Consider the following 25,642-nt stretch of genomic DNA (forward strand, 5'->3'; position numbering starts at 1 on the left):
GCCGGGAGGCGACACAGCCCCGGCGGGCAGGGCCAGGCCGGGGGGGGGCGTGTGGCGGGTGGCACCCCCCTTCTCTCTTCCTCCTCCTCCTCTTCCTCCTCCTCCTCCTCTTAACTTGGCCACGGCGGCGCGGGGCGGTGCGCTTCGCCCTGCGCCGGCGGCGGGGGATGTGCGGGCGGCGGCGGGATGGCTTCGGCCGTGTTTGAGGGCACCTCGCTGGTGAACATGTACGTGCGGGGCTGCTGGGTGAACGGCATCCGGCGGCTCATCATCAGCCGGCGGGGCGACGAGGAGGAGTTCTACGAGATCCGCACTGAGTGGTCGGACCGCAACATCCTCTACCTGCACCGCAGCTACTCCGACCTCGGCCGCCTTTTCAAGCGGCTCCTCGACTCCTTCCCCGAGGACCGGCCCGAGCTGTCCCGCTCCCCCTTGCTCCAAGGTCAGAGCGGCTTCCGCGGCCCCGGCACTCTGTGCTGGGCGGGCGGGCGGGTTTCGGCCGCCGCTTCCCCGGGGTGGCGGTGGCCGGGGAGGACGGGCGGGCGGGCGGGCGAGCGGTCCCTCTCGGCGGAAGGAAGGGGGAGAGGAGCTGGAGCCGCTGAGAACCGGACGGGGCGGGGGGGCAGAAAAACTGCGGGGGCGTTTTGCGGTCGGAAACTCCTCCCGGGATGTTGATTTGTGTTTCTCTTTTTTTTTTTTTTTTTTTTTTTTTTTTTGACTGTACATTTGGAGCCGAGGGCTCCACGCAGGACGGTGACCCCAGTATCGCTGCTGCTGTCTCCAGCTGCGCGGCTCCGGGCTAGGCTGGGCTGGGGGAGCAGAGGGATCCCCGTTGGCGCTGCCCCTCTCCGGTGCCTCCGAGCTCCCCGAGGAAGGGTTGGGGGAGGTTGGCAAGAAAAAGGGTGTAGCTGAAAAATCTCCGCATGTTGCTATGTTGTTTGCCACAAGGAGAGGGCAAAAAAAAGGGCTGCGGCGCTTGCCAGGGGACGGAGCAACTCTGGGAGCTGGCATAATTCCTCGCATAACTTCTGTGAAACGGGAATTGCAACAGCGCTCAGTAGAGACGTCTGTTCTCTTCCAGTTTCTGAAGTGGATTGACCAAACTCGAGGGATGTTGTCCATGCTCAGGCATTGTAGAAGCAGGATGTACCCTAGATGTCTTTGCGGGTTGGGTTTAGTTTGTTTAATTGTTGGGGTAATTTTTAGGTAGAGTTACGTGTTCTACTCTGACGTATTTCAAGTGTGTAGAGTGGTGAGGAGCATCCAGTCATCTGAAAATGGGTGTACACCTAGCCCTTCCAGTCCCCCCACTTGTTTGAGTTACGACGTAAATGATTTGGTTGACAGGAACGGGCAAAAGCCAATATTCTGTGCCGGATTTTCTCTGTGAGAGGGTGGGTAAGTTTTCCCAAGCTCTTACCTTGCTAGTGGGACCCCCTTGGAGAGGGTCTGCGTTTTGCTGTTCTCTGAACTTGGTCTCCACCGCTCGTAGAGATGTAAACCCACCGGACTTCATTCCTGGGCCGTCCCTGTGTGACAGCGAGCTCTGTTCCCTGCCAGTGGCAATCTCTCCCGGGCTGCCTCCCCAATGATGTTTTCTGACAGATGTTTATAGCGACACAGGTCTTTTTCCATGCTCCTGCCAGATCCCTAACCTCTGGTGGTGGGCTTGGTTTGGGTTATTTTATGTACCGTATATTAAAACCTTTCCCTGTCCAAGCTTCCCCGTGTGGCGGGAGCCGCAGCCCTCTCCCCGGCCGGTGTCCCCTGGCTCTGCTTTCCCGGCCCCGCTGCCGGGAGGTGGCGGCCCGGCCCCGCCGCCCCGGGCGCTCGGCAGCGCTGGCGGGCCCCGAGTGCCCTCTGCAGACGGCGGCGATGGACGCAGGGCAGCCGCGGCTCCGCAGCCCCGCTCGCTCCGGGCTGCCAGGGGAGATGTCCGCAGCGCTGGGTGCCGGAGGGGGCTGGCTCGTCCCGCTTGGGTGCAGGCTGGGAATGGGGCTGTTCCTGCGGAAGCTAGACCCCACTTCTTAGCCCGGGTGCGATTTTTGCTAGTGCTGAGAGGCAGTAAATTCTCGGTAATAATGGCCTTCAAGTGTATGTGGCACCTGGGCCACGGCTTTTGAGGATGCTGGGTAGGTTTGGAGCGAGCCTGCCTGTGGCCTGCAGGGCACAGCACCTACCCGAGTGACTATGACTAGAAATTGACGTGCCAGGGTGCCCATAGTCCTTCTTGCTGGCTTTATGGGCTCTGAAGAGTGGCTTGGCAGCTGGACTGGGGTGTGTGCTGTGTCTGGCTGTAAATGGACTCGATCCTTGGCCTGCTGCCCCTCCCAGTGCTCCTTCCCCATTGGTTACTCACAGGAGCTGCTGCTTATCCTAAAGCCCTTCTCCTTCCTCAGCGCCTCTCTCAAGCGAGCATGGTTCCTCTCCTGTCTCAAAGCCTGCCTGAGCTTTTGCAAAGTGTTCAATTCATTTCACTTCTCTCCGAAGCATTATTTGTGTGGTTTGAGCCAGATGGGATTATGGTCTCTTGCACTGGCTTTACTTGACAGTCCCAGGTAGATACACCATTCATGCATGAGCAGCTGGGAAAGATTAACCATCCTCAGCCTGTGTTGCTCAATCTCTGCCTAAAACCTGGAGCCTTGGTTTACCTTTATCTCAGGAAGAGGCACACTGCATTCAGTAGAATAGTGAATGAGCAAAGCATCAGTTCAGGATTTGAAAAATCGAAACCTAATATAAGTAGATTATGATCTGTTTAGCTTGTTGAAAGGGTGGAGGTTAACTTTGCAACAGAGGCAGAATAAAAATCAGGAGTAGTTTCTAAGCAATTACAGCGTGCGTCACAATTTCAGCAATTCTCTCTTTAAAATTATGCTGCTCCTGCTCTAAAGAAAATTACTTTGCAGAGTATGCTTCTCTGCCTAAAGAACACTTCATCAAACCAACATTTTAAATTGGCTGGTCACAGCCTCTGATAACTTGACAAAGTTGAAACATAAAAATCTCATTTAACTAAGTGACAGTGATGCAAAGCTTTGCATGTAAAAAGAGATTGCATGTGGCATGTCCAGTCTTTACAAAATTCATGGGGTAAGCATGGTTTCTTAACGCCATGTTTAAAAGCAGATGTCGTGGTGTCTACAGTGAAGCTCAATGTACTTTAACCAACAAAAACACCTGACAAAAGCCCATTCTTGTGTGTGTTAGCATTTAGTCATATACATTTGTGTGTAGTTATATATATATATATACACACAAATGTATTTGCATATGTATGTGAGTTTATGTGTGTGTGTGTGTGTTTGTCTTGGGCTTCCTGAAAGAAGGTGAATATCAGCTGTGCTTTTATCTGGAGGAAGTGATAAAGTGTTGCAAGCCAAATTTGCATTGCATTGAAGGACTCCAAAGTCCCTACAGATTTGCCTAAGGAGCATTAAAAGGACTAGCATTATCCTACAGCTCAGTCAAGCTGCAGTATGTTATGTGTAAGGGATATTACTGAGAGGGGAAGCTTGAGTTATTTGATGTTATTAACTTTTTAAACGAAGGTTGTAGTTATTTTAAAAACGTCAGCAATTTTAGAAAGAGTTGGTTGTTACCTCTATTGCTGGCTTCAGCAGACAGTTCATGCTGTGCAGGAGTGTGCTCCTTTTCTTGCTCAGCATGAGGAAACCATTCTCTCCATTCCTTCCTTGACCCCTCATCCTCCCGGATGAGCTTCCACAATGCTATCCCCTTCCTTATTTGCTGGAGCTGCTGAGTGCTTTGAGATTGCAGGGGAGAGGATGGGAGGTGTAGCTGTCTGCAGTGGCTGTTCATCTTACCCTTTCTTAGATATGAGAGGAGGGGAAGTCCCAGGGGGGAGTAGGGCATTCCCACAGTTTTGTCTTGTCTTTGGTAACTAGTAGGAACGCATGGCAGAGTGCACTCTCTGGAATGTACACTGATGCTAAAGGCCAAGGACATTCAGCAGCACAAGGCATCTCACTGGGAAGCTGGTAAACAAGGTTAGATATGTGCATACCTGCAGGGTGACTAAGTATGATTCACTGTGATGTTGCCAGTAACTTGCTAGTATTTTATTTGTCTTTGAAATCTGCCTGTCCCTTGCTCTAGGCAAATGTACAAAAGAGGATCACAGGAGAACACGAGTTCGTTCACTCCTGCAATGAACACAGCCTAATGTTACTAAACTGTTTCTCTATGCAAAGTCTACTTTTGAATTTAATCAGTTTTCTTGAGAAAGGCAGAGCTATGGACTTAGAAGCTGACTTAAAATTGATGGAAATAGTAATGGTTGCAGCAGACCAAGCAGACACCAGAACTGAGGTATACATCTGGAAAAGGACTCTTGCTTTCCCCGCCCCCCTCCTTTCCTATTTTCTCTAAATACCATTTGTGAGAAGGTCTCATCTAAGGTTTATCCTTGAACTTGAGCCAGCTTCAATACAGTCAGCAGTCACACACCTCCCTCACCTCTGACTTCAGTGCAGGCAGAATCAACCCCTTAAGGAAGCCAAAAGAACACATTAGCAGCCTTTCAAAACTGGGATTTGTTTTGCCTTTGGAGTGCCAGCCAGGGTGGTTTCTGGCAATCCTCCTCTGCACTTGTTTGTTGCCTTTGTTACCAAGACAGAGGCTCAGATGCTTTTCCAATGTAACTGTTCATATTGTACATACCTGTAGTGCCTGGTCCTGCTTTGATACTCTGAGCTGCCAAATCAGAAGCCCTCTGACAGATTTATTTTATTACTAGATGGGCCTCCCTTCCCAAAGTTCTCATTTTCCTCCTTTCCATGCCTCCTCTGACTCATTCTTTGTTGTCGTTTTTTTTTTTTTTTCCCTTGCTCTTCTTTCTGTTATTTTCTCTCTGTTCCTTTTCTTTTCCTCCAGGTTTCCCTCACCGGTGTGCTGCCATCCATGGTTATTTATGGTTCTGCAGAACTTCTCTGTTCCCTTCCACCTTGCAGGTGCTCAACCTCTGTCCATCCATAGAAGTTTTCTAGTAGTGGTGGAGATTCCCTGTAGAAACCTTGCACCTTTATTTTGCCTCCTAGCGTAGAAGCAGTCACTTTACCTGCAGCAGAGCTGAGCAGTCCCTCACAGAGACTAGGCTGAGCTCTAGCTCCAAGCCCTGTGCCTGCCTCTGGGGTGCCATCCTCTTGCAGGAAGCAGGTGATCGGCTGTTTTCCATGTCCCAGTGCCTGCGCAGGGAAGCTCCTCCAGGGCTGCCATTGGAGGGATGTGCCCAACACAGAGGGCAGTTCCCAAGGAGCCTACCCATGAACATTGTTTGCTTGCAAATGCTGTACTCACAACTTCATTTTCTATATGCTGCATTTTTGTTGTTGTTGTTTACAAGACCATCTGGGAGTGTGATTTATGAGAAGAGGGAGCTCTACAGAAGCAGCATAGTGGTTTCCACAGACGGCAGCTGTTTCTCGGTGCTGTGACAATACAGATAAATACACTGCATCTATTGTGCTCTTTTCATTGTTGACATTGTCAACAGTTCATTAGTGGAGCTTGCTCAGAGCTTCTGTCTGGCAGACAAAAGATGCAGCTCTTGGTTATCAGGCTCTAGCAGAACTGTATAACCAAACTTAAGTTTGTGGCTTCTGGGCTTGTTTTTTTATCAGCTGAATTTCATGGTTCATTTGTAATAATGGAGATAAATGGAGCTGACTGTGTTGTTATAAAGCTAGACACAAGTTGCCTTTTTGTGGTGAACCAAGGCAATGTGTCAGGGAAGGTTTTGGTGGAAAGGAATGGAAATGAGGTGTGTTTTTCATGACGGCTCTCACCTGATAAGAAACCAGCACTAAAAATGGTTGTAGGAGCTTGCATTTTTCAGCAGGTTTTGACTGCTTTGTTCACTCCTATCTCATGCTTCTTTGACATCTTTTTCTTTCTTGTGGTTCATCAAGCATCAAGACAAGGAGTTCGGTGGGGAAAGCCTGTCTGCTGTGTTCTGCCACCAAAACATGCCTTCTCCATTCCAGAGATCCTGGGAGATCCCATAACTAACAATACAATGTGTGGATAACCCATCATCTTGAGGGTCTGGGTTTCTCAGCTTTTGACTTGCCTCCTTTCTTTGCATGGGTATTCGAGAGTTCCAGTGTCCTCGGGTCATTGTCATTTTTGCTTTGGGGGATTGCAGTCACAGTTGTTTGGACAGGACTTCTCCCCATCCTGAATCTGCTTCATATGAACTGCAAAAGAAGAAAGGTGTGGGCAGGCTTTTGAAAGCTCTCTCTCTTTCTGCATCAAACAGACTTATCTCAGTATCTTCAATATGTTTGCTACTACCCTGTGGAACTTCTGAAAATATGGAGTGACTAAAATGAATTTTGTGTACTGATACCTATTTAAAAATTTTGGTCCTTGTCATCAAGCTTAAGAAGGGCAGCAAAATGTGATAAATGTCAAAAGTCCACCTCCCTACACCCACCCTTCTTTTCAGCTCTGCTGTGTTCTTTTAGTTGCTCCCTCAGTAATGCCACCAAGAGGGATCTTGTCAGCGATATTGCATTGATAGCAAATCCTTTGTAAAGGCTGTAGTGACTCCTGTCACATGAGATGGATGAACTCCCCCTCAAGGGGAGGGGGCAAATGTGTCTGCCCCAAAAGAGATGGGTTGAAGAATTAGGAGAGAGGCATCAAAGAGGAGTTGCTAGAGCCGCCAGACTTAAGTCAGACCAGTGCTGTAGCTAGCTCTAGGATCCTGTCCCTGGTGATGAGAACCAGATGCTGCAGAAGACAGCATAAATAAAAGGCAGAGAACAAAAAAAATGACAGTTCTGGTCTCTAGTAATTGAAGATCTGACATCCCTGATTGCCTGTAATTATCTGCCCTTCTCTGGATCTTATCAAGTCTTTGGACTTAAGGGATTCCTGTGGTGTTATTTCTGCAGTTATTGAAGAAAAGTTGTGTGAAACAAGCTTTCCCATCTGCTGGGGTTTTTTTCATTTCCTGCCTTTACATACCCCTGAGTATTCCTTTGCCCTTCTGGCAATCTTTTATCCTTCTTTCCTTCATCAGAGAGGAGGCAGCTGTAAATGGGAGCTGGTTTGGCCTTTTCAGAATCCAGCCAGAGGTGGCTAATGCCATAGTTCCCAGGTGGCAAGGTTGAGGGACACAGTGTTTGGGGTGAGGAGGGATCCTACCTGGCAGCTGCTAGGAGGAGTGAGGTATGGTGGCCTTGAAGCAGGGGAAAATGACAGCTGAAATGGTGTTGAGAAGACCCAGTTAAGCAGATGGAAGAATTAGGAAGCAGGGCAAAGGAGCAAATCAGCAGAAAAAATGGGGCTGAGTTGTCTGTCATCTTTCAGCCCTGATCCATGTGCCAGATGAGTAGCTTCAGTTTCTGCATGTTTCTGTGGAATATCTGTCTGTGGGTCTGTTCATAAGTCGACTAGATGTGGTCCCTAGCATCCTGATCTGAGTTTGGACCTGGTCTTTTTTTGGATGAATCAAATTAGACTCTAATTTAACATTATTCTCTAATGACTAGGACCTTCCTTCTATTGCTCCATCTACATCCTGGATTGTGTGTGTGCACAAAGCTTAGAACATATCTGAGGGAAAGGGAATGAGGGAAACAGGATAAAAATGTTTTAGCACTGCAGTGGTAATGAATGCTGTAACTGGGGAAAAGACCTCTGAAGTCTGGTCAGGAGAGACAGCAAAGTAGCAGTCTCCCATGCAAGGCAGCTTATATGTTTTCCCTAAAGATTTGAAATCCCTAACTGCTGCTTGGAGTCTTGTGCAAAGAGAGAAGAATGGACTCATGATTTAAATCTATAAGCCTCAAATCTTACTTGCAGTGTAGATTAGCAGAACACACTAGGATTTCTCTCTGGATTTATTTGTTACTCATTTTTTCCCTTTGATACCTACTCTGCAGTCACCCTATAGGGAATGTAAAGACAATTAAATGAGAGGGGTTCAATGCAACTTTAATCTTCATGAAACACACAGCGTTTAGGACTATTGGCATTCTGTCTTGCATGTATCTTAGAAAGTACACCTTGGCTTTTTGTTCAGCTTCCTGTAGGTATAGAACTGGTTTTGAGAAAATAGGGTATCTCATGGACATTCTTTACTCCTGTCCTGACCAAAAACATGGGGTGTAGTCCTTCAGACTGGAGAGATGGGGTTTGCCCACAGTTTGGTATGACGTATACATAGTGACTTGTACATCTCCAGAGAAACAGACTTCTGTGTATCATCATTGACATGACATTACAGATACATACTTGACTTGGGCATGAACTTACTCTTCCTTGGAGGGCACTAGAGGATTTTTGAGACAATGCTCATTGTGTATGCTGACTGTCAGGACTGCTCTGTGATTTCATTATGAGCACATGCTGCAATTCCTGTCCTGCTTCCTGTGGTACAAACATGGGGTGCATTATCTGTGGTTTTCAGAATGTCATTACTTGCAGATTTGGTGGCTCACAGCAGTAATAGGACAGCCCTACCAAGGCTTGTGTGTTCACATCAGGAGTTGGCTCTCTGTTCTCCCCTGCTGCTGAGCTCGTTTCCTGCCTGTGTGCAGCTCTGGGCCCCTCTCCCACGCTGAGAGCCAGCGTGCCAGGTACACAGCTGCTGACCTGCTCTCCCAGCCTCCTGCAGCTGCCCCAGCACCAGGGAGCCAGGCCAGGAGGAAAGCTGCAGGCTTGTGGTGTTGCTTGTGCCATACTTTTCCAGACACATGTTGCTCTGTGCAGAGTTGTTACTTACACTTAGTTTAAAACAGAAAGCAAATCCTTTTCAGTTTTAAGGACTCTGCCCGGGGCTCTTGGTCTGGAAATGGGCAGAGAAAATGTCAAAAGGATTGAATGAGATCACTGATTATGTAATAAAAATAAAGCAGTCTCCCAGGCACAGGTGAGTGCCACACTGGGTTAGGCAGTGTCATCCCTCTTGTCACCCAGCCTGTTGGCTCCCCTGTGTGCAGGGTGAAGGAATCTTACAAGTTTGGGGTATTTGGCAGCAGGGTTTGTGGCAAAAAAGGAGCCAGCAGGACCCCAGTTTATGTCAAACCCTATAAACATAGGTGTTTATACCATTTCAATCACTTGGAATAACAGCTAATTGTCCAAGTACAGTGTAGGTAACAAGACAGCAAAGTTTTCCTGGGAGGAGTTTGTGCATGTTTTCCATTAGCAGTCCAGACAAGGGCCAGAGCTGAGAAAAAGGCATGAGAACAGCCTTTCACCATGACCTCACTAACAAATTTCCCAGCTCTGAGTTCAGCTCTGTTGCATGACTGAACAAGTGAAGAAAGCACAACTGGTTCCAAGATACTGGCTGCTTTACTGGTATCTTATTTTTATTTTATATCAGAGTAAGGGTTCTTGGATAGTAAATTCTATTTCCCAGATGGAAATACAGGCTAGACGTGTGTTCATGGCCCATGGGCAGAGACAATAGCCTCGGGACATGTTGTTGCTGCTGTATGGATGCTTCATATGTGGCCAGGGGGTCCCACACACTTCAGATGCATCCACATTTTGGTGCATTTGTGTCAGGGTTAATGAATGGTGGGGGTGCTGGGCTCTGTCTGCAGTGTCAGCTAGCATGTCTGTATGTCTGTTTGTTCAGGCGTTTCAATGTGTCTGGAGATCCTACATCAGTCTCTGGCTTTTTTTTTTCCTCCGTCTTTCTGCCTTGACAAATCTTCCAAACAGGAAAAAGAAGACAGGCAAAGGAGAAACCCCCACAAAGTGAAGGATAGGCCTGGAAACTTGGGTGAGGTTCTGTGATCCTTTTTTACACAAATTCTGGCTCCTGCTCAAACCTAATATAGTGCCTGGGTGAGAAAGAAGCTTGGATGGGGCATCCTCGCCTGCAGTCTCTTGCTTCTTCTGTGGAGGCTGGGGTTTCCTGAGGTGAAGCCTCTGACAGGAGTGGTTTGAGGTATTGCCTGCTGCTCACCTAATTGTGCTGGCAAAGCAGAAACAGCTCTGTGTTGTGGTGTGCGAGAGGAAATGAGATGCAGGGGAGGGTGGGAGCACCTTAGGCCAGTGTTGACACCAGAGACTTTACCTTGTGAAACCCCAGTGTTCCTCGTGCATGTGGGTGCTATGGATGATAACAGCAGCCAGTTAGAGAGTGCTGAAAGGGATGGAAAGGAAGGACCAGGACCTCCACTCCTCCTGGCTGCTTGGGCAGGCAATGCCTCACTCTGGTCAGCGTGGCTGTGTGGTTGGGAGCAGTCTCTGAGGTTGTGGGATCATGGTCTATGACTTACTGAAAACCACAAGAGCATCTGTTAGCTTTTAAAAACTGAGACTTGTAGAATTAAGATAAATGAGGGCCTTACAATTGCGGAAGAAATTACAGGCTTAAATATATGTATATGAGGCCAGTCAAGGGGTTTCTGTTTGTTTGGGTTGCAGATGTATGAAAATAAAAGCTTTAGCCTGGCCAAACTGAACTCCCTGTATGGGGAATTCATTTAAGGTCAGCAGCCTTACGTCCCAAAGCTGCACATCTGCAATCACTGAGCACATATATAGGAAGCTGTCCAGGCAGATGTATCACCCTCCTTCCTACGCTGTCTGCTTTTTGGTTTTGATATTACTGAAAACTTCAGTAAGAAACACTTCTATGGTGTCAGATGTTGCAAGTTTTCTGTGCCAGTTTCCAGGTTGGAGTGTGGATTTGCATGGCTGGTGTCTTTCCAAGAGGTGGAAGGAGATAATATACCAGAGCTGGAAATTCCTTGTGAATGCAAGAAGCTGTAAAACCTCCCACGGGGCGATCTGTGACAGTGCAACAGGCTGACAGCCTTGTCTGACTTCTTGGTGAAGCATAAAAAGACCATGTGGAGCTGCAGATGCTTTCCCTGATTACTAATGAGAGAAGTCCTGACCACTTGGCTGCTTTTCCTCATGAGATGAATGCTCAGGGTTGTTGCCGAGGTGGTTTTGGGTTTTTTTTCTTTTTCTCCCCCTCCCAGTCTGAATATCTCCATTTGTTTAAAAGTGTCCCTCTTCCTGGTAAAATACTAGTTCCAACAGTGCATGCTTATCTGGGAAATGGTCCGAGATTGAGGGCAGATTTGGGAGGGAGCAGCTGAATGCTGAATCCCTGGTGGATTGGTGGTGAGGTGGCAGCCACAGCTGGGCAGTCTCTGCTCTGACTATATCAGTGTTTATGCACAATGGATCAAGACCAGCAGGAGAAGTGGAGCAGCACCCCATGGCAGCTGGCACCAGGGTGGCTGGCTCTGTTTTCTCTGGTTTTTTGAGGTGGACTGCAGCACGGTCAGCAGTGTTTTGCTAACATCATGGATGGGTGTCTGAACTGTGGGGCCATTGGCAGCTTCTTCTTTCTTTTAGGGAAAACGACAGCCCTTTAACTGAAAAATCTGAACTCAGTCCAAATGTGGGATGGGAACTATTTGTAGAGGGGCCAAGCAAATCCACCCAGCCTGCACCCCATAGTTAGGATGATGAAGGGTGCTGGAATGCAATTCAGGTCTGTAATGTCAAGCACAGCCCAGCGACTATGCAGTCTGTGGACCCATGCAGATGAGTTTTTTCACATTTACAGCCTTTCAGAGAATTTCCAAGGAAAGCTACCCGACTGTAGTGTACACCAGCCAAAGCAAGACACACAGCATCTCCCTTATATGCCTGCTGGTGTGCATTGCTCAGCTGTCAGGAGAGGGGGCAAGTTGTACCTGGGTGAGGGGTTAGCCATGCTGAAAAACAGGCAAAATGAAGCACTCTTGAGCAAGAGAAAGACTTGTACAAACAGAGGACTTTTGTGGGACAACTGTCAAGTAAACCTGGTTGCTTTGGAGACAATCTCTGTTTTATTTAGAGCTGTAACTGGAGGAGAGCTGAGAGCTTCCAAGTCACACTTTTGTCTGGAAAGTTTCTGTGGGATTGTATCTCATTGGTAGCAAACAACAAGGACTGGTGCAGACTGAAACTGTTTGTGGATGCTGTTCCCACACTCTGCAAGTTTGATGGCTCTGTGTTTTAGGAAGATGCAGATACACTTACTTTAACACAATGTAATATATTGAAGTGCTTTCTCACAGACTGCTTTGCAGATTTTTAATTTTGATGGTTCTAATTGATTGTGTCTTTTCCTGTTCCAGCTTTTTGTTCGGATTTTTTTTGTTTGTTTATTGTGGCTTCTTATATTTAATAATTTCTCTTAAAGATTTCATTTTCATGAGTACATCCTGCTGCTTGGAAAAGATGCACAAATGTAGAAGTTAAATGATGATTTGAGTAGAAAAAGTAGGTTGCAAACATCAGCAATAAAAGGCTCACTAGAGGGATGTGAGATTTTGGGATTTACTTCTCATATGCCCCATACATGCATCCAGCCTGTGCTGTATTTCCTTCAGTCTGTTGGAGGAGGGGAAAGTTAGAGGTGTCCTGCAGGTTATACATACAAAATATGGTATCAGTGTTTGAGATCACCATACCAAGTAATTCCACATTGCATTGAAATGCATCATTCAGGACATTGGGCAGTGAAATTTTGGTCTTAATCCCTTCTGCAGCACTGTGGTAATTCAGTGACTGAATAGATGAAAAAAAAAAATCCTAACAGTTATCTTGCACTTGAAAAACATGATACTGACAAATTTTCCTTGGGCCACTCACTGGGGCTTACAGTCAGAGAAATACAAAACTTCTCTCAAAGTTTTTTGTTTAGCCTGTGTTTATTTTTTTCCCCTCTTATCTGTAGGAAGTGTCTTTTGGTTTTCTTGAGTTTTCTTTTATTTTTTATTTACAGAAAAAAGGATGAATAATGGTTCTTGGAAGCAGAAAGTGGGCTGTTTAACTATCACTGCTGGGAATGCTGTGTAGTGAAACTGTGGGTGAGGGAGTAGGTGGTTCTACTTCTGCTTGTCTTGCAATTCCTACATATGGTCATAAACAGTTGAGTTTGTGTCAGGCTTGCAACTCTGCTTGTAAACTACACCCACCTCAGTATGGGGTGCATGCTTTATCATCAGTTGCTTTAAAAGACATTTCTGGAAGGCATATTTGAGGTTGTTCCACATCTTCCTGAGGGGCTGCTTCTGGCTCCTAAAGTGTGCCAGCTTTTGTTTATGCTTATGATCTGTTTACTTTGTTTCTAGGGCTCATCACAATAAAAGAAGCCCATGATATAGAAGCCAGACTTAATGAAGTGGAAAAGCTTCTGAAGACTATTATAAACATGCCCTGGAAGGTGTGTAAGCCAAGTTCCAATTTAGCCCAGCTTGACTCCTCCTTCATGGTGACATGCACTCTCATGCAGATTAGAATGTGATGGGCTTTGCCAAACTCTGAAAGAAGCAGCAATTTATTGAGTAACTTGGAGGAATGCTGAGTGCCAGAACTGTGTAATGATGCCTCCAAGCTGTCACTTATTATAAGTCTTTTTGTCATTTTATGAAGGGGTGGGAATGGAGAAGAGGGACAAAGCAAATTACTGGTTAAAAATGGGTGTTTGTTTTTATTTCTCTTTTTAAGTATTCAAGATCTGAAGTTGTCCTCACGTTCTTTGAGAGATCTCCTTTGGACCAAGTTCTAAAAAATGACAATGTCCATAAAATTCAGCCAAGTTTTCAAAGTCCAGTTAAAATATCAGGTAAGAATTGTTATCTACCCGCAGTTGACACAAGAATTGAAAAATGAAAATTACTTCCTTGCTGTTCCCATTATTATTTCTCTATCAACAATTCAAGATGTCGTTCTCAATAGTGCTTTGTGATACAGAGCATATAATTTTCCTTGTAATACTGTGCAAAGTGCATTCAGAAAATAAAGTGGCAGGTGACATGGGAGGCTGACAAATGCAAAGCAGTGAATGTGAGGAAAATGCAGTCCTTACTGCACATCATCACATATGATAGTGCTGTTAGCACTTAGAAAGGAGATTTTGAAGCTACTCATACAGTTCTGTGAAAGGGTAAGCTTGGTGCCAAGCAATTGGCAATATCAGCAGTGAGAATATTAGGTATTATTGGGAAAGGAGAGGGAAACAGAGAAGAGAAGCATAGCTCCCTCTTGAATACAATATGCACAATTTTGGTTTCTTCATCTCAGGATAGAATAGAATTTAAAATTATACAAATAAACAGAGAGGATTCAAGTTGTTGAACAGCTTGTCTAAGAAAGGGGTTAATTAAAGAAGGACACCTTCACCTGTGAGATGAGATGACAGACTGGTATGATGGAAGTCTACAAAGCTGTGAATAAAGGAGGTCAATTACCCTGTACTTCTTCTGAAACAAGAGCTATAGGTTATCGAATATCATTGACAGACAACAAGTTTTAAACAAACAAAAGAAAAGTTATAATATTGTTTTGTTTCCATACAAAGCATAGTTAAGGAGTGGAACTCACTGTCATAGGATATGGTGGAACTGAAAGCAGAAGTGACTTCAAAAGGGAATTAGACAGGGAAGTGGAGGACAAGTGCATTGAAACCTGTCACAGGTGGAGACATAGGAAGTTCTAAACCACAGATTGCTAGTGGGTGAAGTGGACAGCCTATCCTTGCCTATTATTTTAGCCTTTCCCCTCTTCATCTGCTACTGACCATTGTCAAAAGGTCTGTGAGCTTCTGGTGTGCCTGGTTTTGTATTTCTATACTGAAACACTTTGTTTAAACCTAGTGCAAACTCCTGGTTTTGTGTCACCAGAAGAGCTTATTTACAGTTAATTGAAGTTAAATACTACAAAGTCCTCCAAGGTTTATAATATTGCAAGGAGCTGGTATCAATTTTCTTTGGTACTAACAAAACTATCTCAGCTGAATAATAATAGCATGTTTTAATTCTAAATTATTGTTGGTAGTGACGAGTCATACCTCATTAACTGGAGGAAGATTCTCCTACCTATGCAGCTATTCAGAAGCATCTTGTGGTAATTAATTTCATCATTCAAGTGATTGCTGCAATTAATGCTAAGAACATAGGTGGAAATTTGATGTTAATCGATATTTGCCTCATCTGGATGCTGCAAATGGAAATGTTGCAGTGTCTGGCAGCACTGTCAGTAGATGGCAGTAAATGATAATGGGTAAAGCAGTTCATGCAGCAGTGAAATGCTTTAACTCTTAGGTCAAGTCAAGGACACTAGGAAAATACTGACATTCCTGTTACTCATTCTACAGCTCTCTACCTGGCTTGCAGTCTTGGAAAAGCAGGCAAAAATGTTTTGTATTCTCTGAAAAATCAAGCTGTTCCCCAAAAGGTCCTGCTCAGAATGGTAGGTGGTGGAGAAGAGAGAGAGAAAGGGCTGCCCTTGAAGATGAAAGCTGAATTTGAATTTATGGTGGAAATCTTATTGTACACCATAAATTCACTATCACACAATGATGGCTCAAGATGAGTCATGTGAAATGTGATTCTGCTGGGGTTCAATGTTTTCACAACCCCCAAATGTATTCTGCTAAAGGGAGCTGCAGTAAAATACAGAATGAAAGTCAAAGATGAGTCTCAAAGTGAGTATTGGCTTTACCTTAATGAGGAGCATGTAATGTTAAAAAAAAATTACCTCCTCTCTCATGCCTCATCTCCTGTTCATTGCTTGAACTGTATATATAGGTGAAATTTGTTGGTGTGTTTTCTGCCTGCCATATTTTGTACCACAGGCTAATTTTTTTTTGTTGTGCTGATAATGCAAGGCTGTAACACAAGGTCATAGTGTCTTGAGGCAGATCAAGAGTTATCCTACTTAAGTCAGTGCTGATTTTTTTTGAAAATTGCATTTATTCAAAAGAAATCCTTGTGACTTGCCTAGTTTGATTTTCCATAGAGCACAGATGTGGATAACTTCTCACATCAGATACTGTTCTTTAGTTATCAATTCTCCCCATGGTAGTAAGTCAGTGGAATTAGGTGTCAATTTTAGATATTCTGTATTGGAGGCTTCTAACACAGTTAGAAACAAATAAGCAGTATCAAGGGCAGTGTAAAACATGGTATTTCTTCCTATGTCTTGGGGGTTAAATTAACTTGTATGGTCAAGTCTTGACCTTGTTATGCCTTTTTTATTTTTGCTTAAGCCTAGGACTGTCTAAGAAAAATACAACTATGATTTGGTAGTGGTAGTTGCTTCAGATGCTGTGTCATTAATTGGTTAGGTGAATAAAATTACTTGAGCACTGTCAGTTTGCAGATTTTAGAAGCTGTAAAACCAGTTCTTCATTCCTACTTTCCTGTGCAGATTTTCAAAGTCATGTGCATATATCAGTTCATTGCCATGTCAATTACATAGGATACACAGCTCTTTTCCAGCTTTTTTTTTTTAATCTTGTTTTCTTTCTTCTCCCAACAGAAATCATGCGATCAAATGGATTCTGTTTAGCCAACACTGAAACAATAGTCATTGACCACAGTATACCGAATGGGAAAGAGAAGCACCTGGATGTAGATTCAGCAGAACATTTGTAAGTGGCATTTGAGCAGGAGCAATGCTGTCACCTTCACTGTAGCTTTCCCACCCCCCTAGCAAAATGTTATTGTCTGCCTAAGAGCAAGACTGGTACAGCTGTCATCCTGACTGGTTAAAGGTTACTGGGCCTGATTGCTAACACTTCAGAGCAGTTTCCTGTTAAAGTGGGTAAAATGGGAGAATGATTGACTACAAAGTGATCAATCCCCTGTGTATGAAAAAAGATCTGAGGTTGCCATGGGGGTTCTGTGAAGGGAGAACAGAATTATTTCTTTCTCTCATGACTGTGATGAGAGCTGGTTTGAACCCAAACTTGGAAACTCAAATAGCCTAACAAATGTCATATCCTGCTACAAAGGACAGTAGAATGTTTGGAAAGCAAAACACTGTTCTCAGAGGGGAAGGCATCCCTGAAAGGTCAAAAACTGAACAAAGGTCAACAGCTGCACAGCTGGGACTTGGTGTAGCATGTGTATATCGTTAGGGAAAAGGCAAGTTAGACTGATTTCATTGGAAAGTTCTGCTTCCAAGTGTATATAGGTATTCTGGGGTCAGAAACCTGTAACCAGGAGGGCGTCTATGGCCATAAACTAAAGCACAAGGAGTTCCATCTCAACATGAGGAAGAACTTTTTTACATTGAGGATGGCAGACCATTGGAACAGACTGGCCAGGGAGGTCATGGAGTCTCCCTCCCTTGAGGCATTCCAAACCCACCTAGACATCTTCCTGTGTCACCTGCTCTGGGTGACCCTGCCTTGTCAGAGGTTTGGAGTGAATGATCTCCAGAGGTCCATTCTAACCCAACCATTCTGTGATACATGTAGGTTTTAAGCCAGTGACTGTATTCACAGATGGGTATTGATGGAAATATGCTCTTACAGATTTCTGTTATATCAGGTGATTGATATTTCAATGAGCTTCAGGTAGTGAACCATTTTAATATTTTTGATGAGAAATGTTGACCTACTTTTTCATTAGAGCAGTCGAATGAAGGAAAGAGAATAATGAAAGACTAATGGAGCCTTTCTCTTTGAATGCAATGATCTGTCTTGTCTTATTTGAAATGCCAGTCTGTAATAAGGTTTAGAGCTTGGCAACATTTTGTCAGAGGCTGGAGAGTATGTCTGGCTCGAGTGTAATTTCTTGAAGTCTTTTTATTAACTTATCACTTAGTGTTTTGAACCTTGACCTTGCTAACAGCATTTAAGCTTATAAGATAGTAATAATGAGGCTGAAATGGCACACTAGAGGTAATTCTGTAAGGCCAATACCTGGAAATTAAAATTTTTATAATTCACAGTGGATCATTCTTTGTACTGAGAATGACAAATTATAGAGGAAAATTACTAAAGAAAGCATTTTCCTGCCTTACTTTGATTCTTTAAAAAAATTTGTTTAAAAAATATTTATAGCTAGTTTTGATTTTAAAAATGTGCTCCAGCCCAAGCAAAACTTACCAGCATGAGATCAGAAACTACTATCATCTAACTGTCATCCCATTGGAGTCAGAGACTGTTAAGGTCTGAAAATACTAATGTGACAAAAACTGAATGGTAGGCATAGTTTCCCATAAACTGTGGTGGAAGAACTGAATCCAGGGTAACAGCCTGACTTGTGCAGCCTGACTTAGTTTAACTTTCCAAAGGATGTGAAGTCATGAGTCAAGAAGTTAATAAATTTCCAATGTGTGTTTGATACGGTGCCCTAAATTTTCCCATCCTGCAGCTGTATTTTATAGCCAAGACACAATAGCTAGGAGATAGTGGAACCAGTGCAGCACAGATGTTTTGTAAAAATTGAACCTTTTACAAAAGCAGAGATTTTCTATACTGTTGGTTTAAAGGTATGTTATTAGCCCAGAAAGGAAACTTTAAAACCTTTCAAATCCTATGCTGCTCCCTTTTAGTTTCAGTAAAATTGGATTTATGGTGTGTTCTACCCTGAAATCAGAGTTAATTCCTTGTGGACTTGATATCCTCAGATGTGAATTTTTTCCTTTCAGCTGCATTAAACTCTTTATGACTTCTGGGTTTTGGATGCTGATGGACTTGAATGAGACATTTTGCAGAGCAAGCCTGGATTTTTTGGGAAAAACTGCTTGAAGCTTCAGCAGGAAGTGCTCATTCCCTATACTGGTTAGCTGTGTAGCCTGCAGAGCTGCCTGACTAGTGATCCATCAGCTGAAAAGTCTCATACTTGTTGCAAAAGAAACCACAGCACTTTTCCAAATTGCAGTTGCTTACTCTGTTGTTCTGAAGTAGGTCTTTTCTGCTTCCTTCATTTTCTCTCTGATTTTAGTTGACACTACATCACACTGTTGTAAACTATAGTGAAGCCAGTGTGCTCAGCATCCATGTGGCATAACTAAAGGCATAGTCCTTTTGTGTGTGGTTCTTGGACTGTAGTCTAAAGTCCTTTTGAAAGAAAAAGGTGGTAAATAAATGCATTTGAATTCATGGTTTGGTTTTGTTACAGAGGTACCTATTGTTGTTATCTTATTGTATTTCATATTTCTGGAGTCCCATCTTAAAGTCCATACCTTCTTGCTGGTCCTATTATGCAGCTCCTCTCTGCAGCACAGTTCCTCATGGTTTCCACAGGGGCTCATCCTGGGCTCTCGGCCCACCCCTTTTATCCCAGTTGCCTTCACAAGCTACAGCTGCTGCCCAACTAAGGACTTTGCAGCTGTAGCTCATTTAGAATAGCTGGGACCCACTTATCTAACACATAGATCTTACAGGGACTCTCTCCACAGGTACCTTTCTCTTCTAGGCCGGCAGCAGAGTCTGTGGCATTGGATAAGCTGCCTTTTGGCAAATTCACTCCAGTGCCTGAAGGAGGCCTGCAAGAGAGTTGTAGAGGGAATTTTCATGGGGGCATGTGATAGGATAAGGGGGGGTGGCCTTAAACTGAAGGAGAGTAGGTTTAGATTAGCTGTTTGGAAGAAAATCTTTAGATAAGAGTTGTGAGATACTGAAACAAGTTCCCAAAGTTGTGGATTCCCCATCCCTGGAGGCATTCAGAATCAGGCTGGATGGGGTCTTAGTAAACTGACCTAGAGGAAGGTGTCCCTGCCCATGGCAGGGGCATTGAAAGTCCCTTCCAAAACAAACCATTCTATGATTCTGTGATACGTGCATCTTTTAAATACTTCCAGTGGCAGTGACTCAACCCCTTCCCTGGCAGCTTGTTCCAATGCTTGATAACACTTTCAGTCAAGAAATTTTTCCTAATATCTAATCTAAACTTTCCCCAGTAGAACTTGAGGCCCTTACTTCTTGCCCTGTCACTTGTTACCTGGAGAACAGTCCAACCCCACACCTGGCTACCCTCCTTTCAGGCAGCTGTGGAGAGTGATAAGGTCTCCCCTGAGCCTCCTCTTCTCCAGGCTAAAAAAAACCTCAGCTCCCTCTGGTATTTCTCATCAGACTTGTGCTGCAGACCTCTCAGCAGCTCTGTTGCCCTTCTCTGGATGTGCTCCAGCCCCTCAATGTCCTTCTTGCTGTGAGGGGCCCAGAACTGGACACAGGATTCAAGGTGCAGCTTCAGCAGTGCTGGGTACAGGTGGACAATCCCTGCCCTGCTCCTGATGGTCACTATTTCTGATACAGGTTAGGATGCCATTGGCATTCTTGGCCACCTTGGCACATGCTGGCTCCTGTTCAGCCACTGCTGACCAGCACACCCAAGTCATTTTTTGCCAGGCAGTTTTACAGCCACTTTGCCCCAAACCTGTAACTCTGCATGGGGTCACTTGTTGCGACACAAGTGCAGGACCCAGCGTTTCCTCTTGTTGGAGCTCATACAAGTGGCTTCAGCTGATCAATCCAGCCTGTCCAGATCCCTCTGGGAAAGCCTTCCTATCCTCCAGCACATTGGCACTCCCACTCAGCTTGGTGTCATCTGCAAACTGACAGAGGGTGCACTTGATCACCATGGTCAGACCATTAATAAAGATATTCAACAGGACTGGCCCCAAAACTGAGCCCAGGAAAACACTACTTGTGAAAGACTACCAAATAGATTAAAATGATAAAGAATTTTGTCTTACAACACAAGAAGTAGGCTCTTGCAAAAGACAGTGTGTCCATGAAGGTACTTAGAGGAAAAAAAAATAAGGGCAGCAGTTCAGTCATTTAGGAATCTGAAGGTCCACAGTAGAGTTGCAGAATTTCTTTTGAGAGAAAGAGCTGTTGGTAACAGCACAAAAGCATTTTGACTATTGATGTCATACACAGCTTCTGACTGTGGTAAACAGTCCTGGTTTATTGAGTTTGGTTTTTTGTGAGCACTCCAGAGCAGTGCTTTGCAGACTGCTGTGCACACACTTCATTTTTGGTGGCAAGAAAAGCTTTCTGCTTAACCACAGCATCTAATGTCCACTGCTTTGCTCCTCACATTCTGCTTGTAGTAACCTATCAGTGAGGCTGGAGAACTACAAAATCTGTGGGACCTTTCAGATGTAATACTGTGGTTTTATGCTGATAAGAGAAACAGAGCAGAATCTGAATAGCCTTCTTGACTCCTCTTCTGCTTTCTTCACTCTATCTGCCCCTCTGGTATTTCATAATTTGTTGTTTCTGGATCACTTGCAGTCCATAAGACAACACAATGTGATCTGTGAAGTATTTTCAAGATACCAAGTCAACTCCCTCGTGCACTCGTTCCCACACACACAGGCAAGTAAACAGCCTGGAGGGACTAGAGGAATGAGGGTAACAAACATTGAAAGTTCAGTCTCATTGCTGTTTCATTTAAAGTGAAGAGCAAAGCCACAGCACTGCAGGAGAAAATCTATGAGTTTCTGCTCAAAAAAGGGTTCTCTATTTTGGCTCTCATTGTTTGAAAAAAAAGAGATGAGAAGGACCAGGAAGGAGTATGGAAAAGAGAACTTGGCTATATGTTGCAGGATGTATAGACCAGGCTATGCTATAACCCATGAGAGTTCTAAATAAAATTTTGGGAAGAGATGGGAGTGGGAGACTTATCTGTTTGTTTTCCCTGCCACCCTTTTTCAGGTCCTCTGAAATACTCAGCTCTTACGTCCCCCTCTAGGGCGAGGTTAGAGGGATGTCCACAGTTGTTTCACTTATCTAAAGAGTCTAATTAGTTCATGTATAGATGAGATGCAGTTTTAAATATTAATTATTTTAAAGCTCATCTGTTTATCTGCCATTCAGAGAGCTTCAGTAGGCCAGCTGGGCTGATAAAGTATTAGAGACACATGTAAAAGTGAGAGCTAGGTTAGAATTTCTTTTTCCATCTTGTACAATTTTTCAGTTTCTACTTCCTTGTATTTCTCACTCTGTCATAGTGAATGAAATTTCTTTCAAAATATTAAAGAGAGAGTTTGAGAAAAAGAAACTTTATAGTTCTTCAAACCCCCTTTAGAACTGAGGTGAAATTTAGTCCTTGGCCTGCAGTGACTACCTTTAACTGTTAGGCTATCTAGGAAGAAGATAATGTCTCTTACCACAGAAATTCAAGCCTTCTTGAAATGGGAACGTGTGTAACAGTGAGAAGTGTAGGTTTTAACAGCTCAATGCCTTCTGGTTGAGAGTTGGTATGAGACAGTAAGTAATTCTTGCAAAAGTGCAGGTTATGAAACAGGTGTTGGGAAGTGGGGAGAAAAATACCAAAACAAGTGAAACTAAATTTGGGTATCTTTTTATATTTGTAGATCCTTTGATTGTCAAAATCTGAACCTTGTACCATAGGAAGTACAGCTAGACTCTGGAAGAAGGACACTCTAGTCATTTTTCCCTACCTATGTTAGACACTTGGCCTATTAAAAAGCTAAATCCAGAGAAGGTACCTGTGAAGGGAAAGACTGAGAGTCCACATTCAGATGTGAAACAAAGGCAGTTTCTTTTTCACTTTTATGTGAGAATTGAGGCATCATGTGTTGTTGACACATGCTGTGGGAACAAAATAGAAAGATGTGGACTTCAACTGCGTGATTCACTCTTACAAGACTCGCTGCTTTCTTCCTTCCTTCCTCACTAGTAACTTTGAAAGTCAAGGGTGACAAGATTAATTGCTTACATTCACCATGGTTCTCACTGGCCCATGGTTTAGTCATAAACACATGAGTATATGAGATGAAGGAGGTGTGGATGAAATCAGCTCCAAGTGCTTCTCCCACTCCCTTAGTACTGTTTTCCCCAATTCCTTTGATTTTCTAAATTACTTAATGCCTTTTGGTGTTTTTTTTTTCATCTCTCCTTAGGTTTGAAAGTGTTAGTGACTTTACCTCAGAGCTGGAAGACAGTGATGATCCAACAGCTTATGTCACCAATTTGACATACTACCACCTGGTCCCATTTGAGACTGACATTCTGGACTGAGGCTGCTCAGGGGGGCAGCCAGCCAGCATCCAGCCAACCTCTTCATCCATAGGTTCTGCTATCTCTGGCATTGCATCTCTGTGAATGAGGCTGTGCAGACAACACCAACAGCAGGGAAGCTGGAGCAAGAGTGCCACAAATCTGGTTTTGTAAGTGTGGTCCTCTGTTGTGTGTTATGGAGACATCTTGTGAGGAGGTATCTGCTTTGCTGCTGACAACAAACCCACTTTCTGTGAAAGCAAGGCAGCAGAGGCTTCCTGGGGATCAAGGAAATCTCTGCTATGTCTGTGGGAATTGCCACCCTTACATAGCTGTCAGAAACTTGTGCTGAAGCAGGCACAAGTCACCCATGCCCCTTGTGGTGCAAGTTGAGTTCCCCTTTTAGGATACCACCAGAAACTTCCTCAGATGGCGTGACCACACTTTTTATGCTTTGTAAGCAAGAAGACAAGCAAACCAGCTGAACTTTGTCAGTTCCCTCTGCAGTTACTTAATGGAGGTCTCGTGGGTCACTTTTTGCTCAGCTACCGGATGATTGGTGCCTTACACGAGATGTCAGAAATACCATTGAGTGCCTCCAGGACACAGAACACACGAGCTGACAGCTTTACTTCTTTTAATCATGGGCTTTTGTATAATCATTGGAAGGGCAACTGCTCTTTCCTGGAATAGTAAAGCAGGCAGCAACTGGCAATGCAATGAGCTGTGCATGATGTTTGGGTACCCGGATGATTTCAGAAGTCTGGAAAGCCGATGGGAAAGCTGAGCTGCTCCACTAAGAAGGGTCAAGGCTGCAGCAGGCACTTTGATAATATTTTTTCTTTTCATGTGGACCAGCATATGTGAATGGTGCTTACAGATGTTTACATCAGAGAGATAATTCCCTATGCATATTTCTTCCCAGAGGATGGGAAGGAAGACACTGAGTTTTATGTTGTGTTTGGACTGAAAAAGAATGATAAGCTGCAGTGTGCCTACAGTGGTAGGAAAAACAGTCTCTCCACTGCCACCCTGTCTCAAGGAGTTTGTCCAGCTTTCTGAGATCTGCCTGGAGAGGTCACGTGCAGGCCTCCTTGTTGTGTAATGCCATGGATTTCAGCAGAGATAGGACAGTGGGAGCAGGAGTGGGATTGGACCCTGCAGCCTCTTGACTGTTGAGTAGTGCAATGTTAATGTCTCCTTGGAGTCTGCCCCTTGCAGAGCACCCTGAATTCCCGGCTCTCGCTGTGAGTGCTCAACACTCACCAGCATGACCTTTCATTGAGCTTTTTGCCATCTGTTTGCAAATATTATTTTGAAGGGACTGAAATGGAAAGAAATGCAATTTTGGACATGTTTCTTGGACAAGAGGCTTGCTTGGTCCTGAAGAAGCTGATACAACTCCCTTCCACAGACTTTTCATTTCTATCTATAGAATAACAGTCAAGCAGAATTTGTTAATGTAAATAATAAATTATTGAGAATCCTAATTCTTTTACACAGTATGTTTTTAAAATATATTTTAATGAAATAAAATAAAATATAACTCACCTTCAGTACACTTCTGCAGCTTCAAACAGTGCCTTCTTTTTTTTTTTTTTGTCTTGTTTTGAGTATACTTTCCCAAATTTTTCGCATCCTCTTTCTTTTCCACATAGTTTCTGAAACATGCTGAGTAACAGCAATTTCTGTGCTCCACGTGTTATTTATACTGTAGACATGGTGTGTATCCACATGGAACCTCTGCCTAGCTGTTGATCTTAGGTCTAGGTGTATGTCGTTAAATGCCACTCAGCTTAGTGGAAGATTTCCGTATTTTCACTATCATCAGTGAAATCAAATTTGGACATGATTGTTTTTTAAGATGAAGCAGATTCTTACAAGGTAAATTTCTGTAGTGGAAAGGAATATGTCATTACTCACTCAAAGACTTTCTGAGCAGCCTCTTCAATTAGAATTGGGAAGATTTTTTTTTTTAATTTTGTTTTACTCTCATTTGTGGAGGGATAGAATGTAAGAAAATAAAGATAGTGCAGAAGGTAATCTCACACCTGAGGAGTTGCAGCTGTGCTAATCACCAAAGATTAGGAACAGGCTTGCCCTTAATAGGCCACAGCTGTGTCCAATAAGAAGAGTGCTACAAAAGAGTGGGGTAGGTGGGTGAGGAGTGAGTTGGAGTTTGTTGGCTGTGCTGTGAGGGGGTCAGTACTGTGAGGAGATGCCTGTGAGACATCACCAAGAAGATATGAGAGCTTTGCAATATGATGACAATGCTCATTAGTTTTAATTCTTCTGCTAATGTTCTTAGTTAACCATGATGAAGTAGAAATAGCATCTGGTAGACATGTGTATTGGACTGTATACTGGAATATTTTATTTCAATTCCTGACCTTGCTGTCAGCCTACCACATTGCTTTGGGTAATTCTAGTTCATTTCCCTTCTACTGAGTTTTCCTTGACTGATATTTTGAAAAGCAGAGTTGTTGGCTTTTGATGCAATGTTGTCCCCTAATTCATTTGAATTTTCTGATAAATTATTGACCACATGATAACTACTTATCTTTTAAAACACTTTAAATTGCATGAATTAAAAAATAAATAGATAAGTATTGTTAGTTTTTAAATGTAAAAAATTAGCGTCGTTATTCATTAGTTAACCTGTTCGTGATTCTAAAGGAAGAAATTGGCACAAGGATTTTGTCCCCAAACCCCTCTCCACACCATGCCAAGATACTTCCTGTGTAAGGCTTGTCCTTGAAAAGCTGGTCTATGTTTTCTCTGCAACTTTGGCTTCTGCCCTTGGTATGCATCGTGGGGATCATGTGTACCAGTGCTTACTATGAGCTGCCTGAGCAGGGCTGGAGTGTGCTGGTA

The 25,642-nt window shown here is 44.0% G+C and overlaps 1 protein-coding gene across 1 annotated transcript; it reads left to right on the forward strand.

Moving 5' to 3' along the window:
* On the forward strand, positions 1 to 24,329 carry PXDC1 (PX domain containing 1). Its single transcript, XM_059475578.1, has 5 exons — positions 1 to 442; positions 13,134 to 13,225; positions 13,510 to 13,627; positions 16,324 to 16,435; positions 22,672 to 24,329. The coding sequence occupies exons 1-5, from the start codon at positions 187 to 189 to the stop codon at positions 22,787 to 22,789; spliced, it is 696 nt and encodes a 231-aa protein (XP_059331561.1). The 5' UTR covers positions 1 to 186; the 3' UTR covers positions 22,790 to 24,329.
* Positions 24,330 to 25,642: the final 1,313 nt, after the last annotated feature.

This window comes from Ammospiza nelsoni, chromosome 1 (genome assembly GCF_027579445.1).
Source record: "Ammospiza nelsoni isolate bAmmNel1 chromosome 1, bAmmNel1.pri, whole genome shotgun sequence".
In the NCBI taxonomy this organism is placed as follows: domain Eukaryota; kingdom Metazoa; phylum Chordata; class Aves; order Passeriformes; family Passerellidae; genus Ammospiza; species Ammospiza nelsoni.

Coding starts and splice junctions, on each gene's coding strand:
- PXDC1 (XM_059475578.1), top strand. CDS start 187: ATGGCTTCGGCCGTGTTTGAGGGCACCTCGCTGGTGAACATGTACGTG. Junction 13,226..13,509: donor TTATAAACATGCCCTGGAAG/GTGTGTAAGCCA, acceptor TCTCTTTTTAAG/TATTCAAGATCTGAAGTTGT. Junction 13,628..16,323: donor AAGTCCAGTTAAAATATCAG/GTAAGAATTGTT, acceptor TTCTCCCAACAG/AAATCATGCGATCAAATGGA.